General features: G+C 47.8%; 1 protein-coding gene across 1 annotated transcript in view; it reads left to right on the forward strand.

Annotated features, from left to right (window-relative positions):
* The window catches only part of LOC147116974 (uncharacterized protein C9orf152-like), a 32866-nt gene extending 26524 nt beyond the window's left edge, over positions 1-6342 (forward strand). The window contains exon 2 of the mRNA XM_085987480.1: positions 5152-6342. Within this exon, the coding sequence (XP_085843606.1) occupies positions 5152-5753 (602 nt within the window). The 3' untranslated portion in view covers positions 5754-6342. The remainder of the gene's footprint in view (positions 1-5151) is intronic.
* Positions 6343-6864: the final 522 nt, after the last annotated feature.

Consider the following 6864-nt stretch of genomic DNA (forward strand, 5'->3'; position numbering starts at 1 on the left):
TAGTTATAAAAGATGTAATAGCAGAGCACTTGAAAAACAGTGACAGGATCGGACAAAGTCAACATGGATTTACAAAAGGTAAATCATGCTTGACTAATCTTACTGGAATTTTTTGAGGATGTAATTGGTAGAATAGATAAGGGAGAACCAGTGGATGTGGTGTATTTGGACTTTCAGAAGGCTTTCGATAAGGTCCCGCATAAGAGATTAGCATGTAAAGTTAAAGCACATGGGACTGGGGGTAAGGTACTGTCTTGGATAGAGAACTGGTTGGCAGACAGGAAGCAAAGAGTTGGAATAAATGGGTCTTTTTCCGAGTGGCAGGCAGTGATTAGTGGGGTACCGCAGGGATCGGTGCTAGGACCCCAGCTATTCACAATATATATAAATGATCTAGACAAGGGACCTAGATGTAATATCTCCAAGTTTGCAGATGACACAAAGCTGGGTGGGCGTGTGTGCTGTGAGGAGGATGCAGAGAAACTCCAGTACAATTCGGACAGGTTGGGTGATTGGGCAGATGCATGGCAAATGCAGTATAATGTGTATAAATGCGAGGTTATCTAAAAACAGGAAGACAGATTATTATCTGAACGGCAATAGATTGGGAAAAGGGGAAGTGCAACGAGACCTGAGTGTCCTTGTGCACCAGTCGCTGAAGGTAAGCATGCAGGTGCAGCAGGCGGTTAAGAAGGCAAATGGTATGCTGGCCTTCATAGCCAGAGGATTCGAGTACAGGAGCAAGGATGTCTTGCTGCAGTTGTACAGGGCCTTGGTGAGACCACACCTTGAGTATTGTGTACAGTTTTGGTCGCCTTATCTGAGGAAGGATGTTCTTGCCATGGAGGGAGTGCAGCGAAGATTCACCAGACTGATACCTGGGATGGCAGGAATGACGTATGAGGAGAGATTGGGTCGATTAGGCTTATATTCGCTAGAGTTTAGAAGAATGAGAGGGGATCTCATTGAAACTTATAAAATTCTAACAGGACTAGACAGACTAGATGCAGCAAGGATGTTCTCGATGGCGGGGGAATCCAGAACCAGGGGGCACAGTCTAAGGTAAGGGGTAAGCCATTTAGGACTGAGATGAGGAGGAATTTCTTCACCCAGAGAGTAGTGAACCTGTGGAATTCTCTACCACAGAAGGCAGTTGAGGCCAATTCATTAAATATATTCAAGAAGGAGTTGGATATATTTCTTGAGGCTAAAGGGATCAAGGGATATGGGGAGAAAGCAGGGACAGGGTACTGAATTTGGATGATCAGCCATGATCTCATTAAATGGCAGAGCGGGCTCGAGGGGCCAAATGACCTACTCCTGCTCCTATCTTCTATGTTTTTATCCAAGAGTGGATGTTGGACAAGCAGTCTGACAACACATAGGCAGTGATGGGGTCAAGAGAGGGAGTGGTGAGGTAGACCTGGGTGTCATCAGTATACATGTGGAACCTGACGTCATGTCTTCAGATTATGTCGCCAAGGGGCAGCATGTAGATGAGAAATAGGAGAAGGCCAAGGATAGATCCATGGGGGACTTCTGAGGTAATGGTGCAGGTGCGGGAAGAGAAGCCATTGCAGCAGGTTCTCTGGCAATGACTGGGTAGGTAATAGTGGGACAAAGCAAGGACATTCCCACTCAGCTGGACAATGGAGGAGAGCTGTTGGAGAAGGATGGTATGGTCAACCATGTTAAAAGCTACTGAAATAAAGATGAGGAGGGTTAGTGCACCACGGCCACAGTCACAGAGGATATGACTTTTGACTTTGATTAAGGTCGAAACCTGATCGGGGAGGTTCAAACACGGAGTTGCAGCAAAGATGGCAAACAGGTATGGGGCCAGCAGACAGTAGCATTGCCTTCTGCTCCACTGCTGCAGATAACGCACAGTGGTGTGAAATTGAGACCTTTAGCGCCGGCCATTAAGGATGGTTGTGCTGAAAAAATGGCGGCCGCCTCACTTCCGGTGCAGAACGCAGCAGCCGCCATTTTGGGCAGGTCGATAGCGCTGCCATTGCCTGCGCTCGCCACCCACATTTAAATGATGCAGATCGTGACGTTAATCGCCACGCAATGCCTGAATTGATACACGATCTGTGATTTTCAAGATGCCGCTCTTGATACCGCCCTCTCCAAACCACGCATGGAAGAACGTGCGTGCAGCAATTGGTAGGAGACGGCTTTTGAAGATGCATTCACTGAACCTGACCACTCGTCTGAGGTCATGAAACTTCTTTGGGCACTGGAGCCAGGTCCTGGGGGGCGACACTGCTGACAGCGACCGCCTTGGCGATCTGGTCCCACATCCTTTGTTCTGGAGGACCTCCTGGCCCCCTCTGGGTAGAGGACCTCTCTTCCAGTGTTTACCCCCTGCTGGAGTGCTGCGTTCGAGACACTGGGTGCCCTTTCCCTGTCCTGTTGAGCCATTTGTGTTGGTGCGGAAGCACTTTTAGCACTTCTTATGTGCAGATGGCAGTTCAGTTTTAAGAGCTGGAGACTGCCTTGAAAAGGAGCCGGCTAGTTTTAAGTAAAGCTCGCCTTGCTCCAGCGACGTAAACTTAGGCCCCCTGCGGAGCGTACAGCCTGTCAGCAGTGCGTTCCTTGCTAGACTGTGCGCTCCTATCGTGTTAATTAGCAGGCAGCATTGACGTGCTGCCCGCGCTTTCTGAACAGGCACAGGCCTATCTCGCATCGTGGTGCCTGAGCCCATTTGTTGTCATTATCGAATTTCACCCCCAGTGTCTTTTGGAATACAAGCAATAGTTTTTGGGAATTGCAGGCAACGCAAACTGCACAGCTTCACTCCTCCAGCTGCTCTGCCAGTTGGTTTAATTGTATCTATGAATGATGCTCATCCTCCTCATGCTCGATGATATCATTGGATGGTCCGGCACATGCTCGGTGATATCATCGGGTGGTCCGGCACATGCTCGGTGATGTCATCGGAGGACTGCGGCACCTGCTTGGTGATGTCATCGGGTGGTGCGGCACATGCTCGGTGATGTCATCGGGTGGTGCGGCACATGCTCGGTGATGTCATCGGGTGGTCCGGCACATGCTCGGTGATGTCATTGGGTGGTCCGGCACATGCTCGGTGATGTCATCGGGTGGTGCGGCACATGCTCGGTGATGTCATCGGAGGACTGTGGCACATGCTCGGTGACATCATCAGGTGGCCCGGCGCATGCGCAGAAGGATGACATCACAGGTCGACCAAAAACCGGAGTAGCCACACTGTCACTAATCAATCCATCAAATTAAACACTGGGAGAGAGGTGCGGTGACTGATGGGCCATTGTATGTGGATCATGGATTGTTATCATGTTTATTGGGTAGAAAGTGTGACGGTGGGGAGGTGGGCGTCACCTTTTACATTATGAAGTGAATAGTGACAGTGTCCTAACTTCTGGATTTCCTCCGGTCCAGTGATAACACTTGCCACACATGCGCAGGGCCTTCCAAGAAATCAACTTGCTCCCATTCATGCTGAAGAGCGTGATCCAGGTCTACCATTGGGTGGCGGGGTGGGACAGGGAGAACATGATCCCTGTCTAAGTGGAGGGAGGGGAGGGATGACGTTCTCCCTCTCAGCTCCCCAGCCTTAGACCTGGATCACGTTCTCACCACCCTCTACCCCGCTCTCTCCGTGCTCTGCACCCTTTGGACTGCTGCTCTCCCTTCCTCCCCCCTGTGCTCTGCTCCCTCTGGGCACCTGCTCCCCCCAGTGCTCTGCTCCTTCCAAGCACCTGCAGATCCCCCTGCTCTGCTCCTCTGGGCTGCTGATTCTCCCCATTCCCCGTATCCATGCTCTGCTCCCTCCAGCCTTCAGATTTCCCCCCCGCCCTCCTGCCCCCGCGTTCTGCTCCCTCCGGGCTTTGCTGCATTTAGACCCCCCGTGCTCTGCTCTCCTACCCCGCTATGGCTATCTGCAGCGACTGCGTTTCATGCTTGGCTCTCGGGCCACGCTTTGATGAACGGCAACAAGGAGGGCCTGGTGCATGCGCGGCAAGATTGCCAGTCCATGCATGCGCCTCAGCAAAAATCTCACAAACCAGGAGTTCTCATTCCCTGTCAATATTTTCACCCAAGAACGAGAGAGAAACGCTTAATCTCTACTTCTCTCCCTCAGTTCTCCATGTTAACAATTGGCTCATTGAGCTGCCAGTCAAAGCTACCACACTCACTTGTTGTTGTCCCTGTTAATGGTAGCTCCCTTACCTGCTTTGCTCGGACTCCTGCTGCGCTCAATGAATGGAAGTAGTTCTAACATTACAGTTGTGAAAATTTCTAGGAGGGAATGGGCATTATCTCAAATTAATCTAGCGCATGAGGAACACAATTCTGATAATTAATTTGTCTGGTCCCCCAGCTAATGGATTTAATCCACGTCCTGATTAACCTGTGTGTTCCTGGGAGTTCATTCTGTGTGAACCAATTGTAACTTCATAGCATAAATTAACCAGAACATCCCTTCTCAGCCAAATTGGCAAACATCCTGAAATGAAACAGGAACGTTATAGGATTCTTATTTTTTTCCTGTGTTTATGAAGGTTAAGGCTGTGAGTGTCGGGGAATAGAAGTCTTCTTATCTGATGCACTAGTACCAGCATCAAGCACTGCAAGGTCAGGTATACCACAGCAAGGTGCAGCTCCCTCCACTCTTCTGCAACAATGTGCCCCAGCCCCGTTTTCAGATGAACACCTCTTACTGCACCAGTATGACATTTTTTCTTTCTCCCACACCAATTATCCTGAGGCTTCTCTGAGTGAGATTGCCAATATGAACCAAGTTAGGCACTGCTTTAGTCCCATTTCCACCAGGAAATTGATTGAAAATGCCTAAACTCATTTCATATAGAATCCTTAGAGCAAGAGGGGACTTTCATCCCATGTCCTGGAGTGTAACTGACAGAATCACCCAGTTCCCTAGTTTATGCACTCTTGCATGAATACTTTCTTCAGTAATTGCCTTCTGTTATCTTGTGGTTTGATCTGTAGTGAGTAATGATGAGGCAACGGTAAGCAAGGGTTCATGGTTTTCTCAAACAAGCATCTCATTGATATCTTTTTAAAGTTATTCATAACCAATTGGTTTTCAGTAATGTAAAAAGCATGAACAAAAATGTGTTTCAAATGTTCTTTGAATTGCAGGTGAAAGTAAATGTGCAAGTGGAGAAGTCTTCAACCTACAAGTCAAAACAGTGTCAGTCAACTGCGTAATAAGAGAACCAAAGGCATTTGAAGAACACCTTCCTGTTAACAGTGTCACGCTTGACTTTCCAAACAGAGGTTATACCCAGGACGGTGAAACTCCTTGGCGCACACATCTAGATATTCACCGTGTGGTGCAGGCTCAGAACATGGGTCGAAAGAGTCACGTGGAGGAAAACAAGGAGTCAGACGATCGAGATCACCAACCTGGCTCAATGAGAAACAATGTTCCATTCAACAAAGATGTCATAGAGTCGTGTAGCTATAAAAGATCCAGTGGTGAAGCAACAACACATGTGGCCTGCAAACTTAATGAATTAAAGGCAATCCACCCTTTCAACAACGATAATCACTCCATACCTAAGATCAACAAAAGATTTTCATTTCCAAACGAGAGATTAGATATATGGGCAAGCAAAATTGGGCTCGTCACCAGAATAGCACCCATTGCCACTAAAGCGGATTATTACCCATTCCCTCAAATGAAAGCTCCAAGGAAGTCTGACACAGCCAAGAGCCTTGGCTTATATGCCAAGTGTTAAAACATCTCCAGCAAAAGAGGAACCGTGAATGCCCCAAAAACCGAGTTATTGCTCCATAGAAATTGAAAACAACGGCTGCTCCATTTTGAGAGTTGCAGCTTTCTGCTTCCGTCTCTTTGAAAGCCTGTGTGGAAGAATTTTCTTTTTAAAAGAAAATAGCTCCTTAAGTTAATCTGCCAAGCAGACTAAGGCAATGCAATATGCAGTGATACTGTGTCAAGTGGTACAATGCAGGTTTACCCCGGTTGATCATGCACTTTATAAACCAGATGTGCATTGTAGTGAAGTATCAAACACTTCATCTATTCCATGACTAAGTGGAGTCACTAGTTTACAAAGAGTTGTTAAAATCATATGCGTAAATGCTACAACGTTGTAAACATATCGAGTGTCATAAAGTCACAATGTCATAGAGTCATAACGGCACAGAAGGAGGCCATTCGGTCCATCGAGTCCGTGCCGGCTCTCTGTAGAGAAATACAGTCAGTCCCATTCCCCCGCTCTATCCCCGTAGCCCTGCAAGTTTATTTCCCACAAGTGCCTATCCAGTCTCCCCTTGAAAACATTGAGTGTCTCCGCTTCCACCATTTCCGTCGGCAGCGAGTTCCAGGTCTTCACCACTCGCTGCGTAAAAAGTTTTCCCTCACATCCCCCCTGTATCTCTTGCCCAAAACCTTAAATCTGTGTCCCCTAGTCCTTGTACCATCAACTAGTGGGAACAGCCTTTCCCCGTCTAGCCTATCCAAACCCGTCATAATCTTGTACACCTCTATCAAATCACCCCTCAACCTCTTTTGCTCTAATGAAAACAAATCCAGCTTCTCCAACCTGTCCTTGTAGCTAAGATCCCCCATCCCCGGAACCATTCTGGTAAATCTCCTCTGCACCCTCTCAAGGGCCTTCACATCCTTCCTAAAGTGTGGTGACCAGAACTGGACACAATACTCCAGTTGTGACTTAACCAGTGTGTCGCGTTATGCAAAATAATCAACTCTATTGTACTCCTTTACACTCCCTCCCCATGTATATACTGTCTTGCTTTCATCAGGGCCTAATTTGCAGGGAAAGAATTAAGGTTTTGCATTTTCCTCCCCACTGAGATAAAGCACCA

The sequence above is a fragment of the Somniosus microcephalus genome, chromosome 5 (genome assembly GCF_052327205.1).
Source record: "Somniosus microcephalus isolate GS21.2 chromosome 5, FLI_Smic_1.0, whole genome shotgun sequence".
In the NCBI taxonomy this organism is placed as follows: domain Eukaryota; kingdom Metazoa; phylum Chordata; class Chondrichthyes; order Squaliformes; family Somniosidae; genus Somniosus; species Somniosus microcephalus.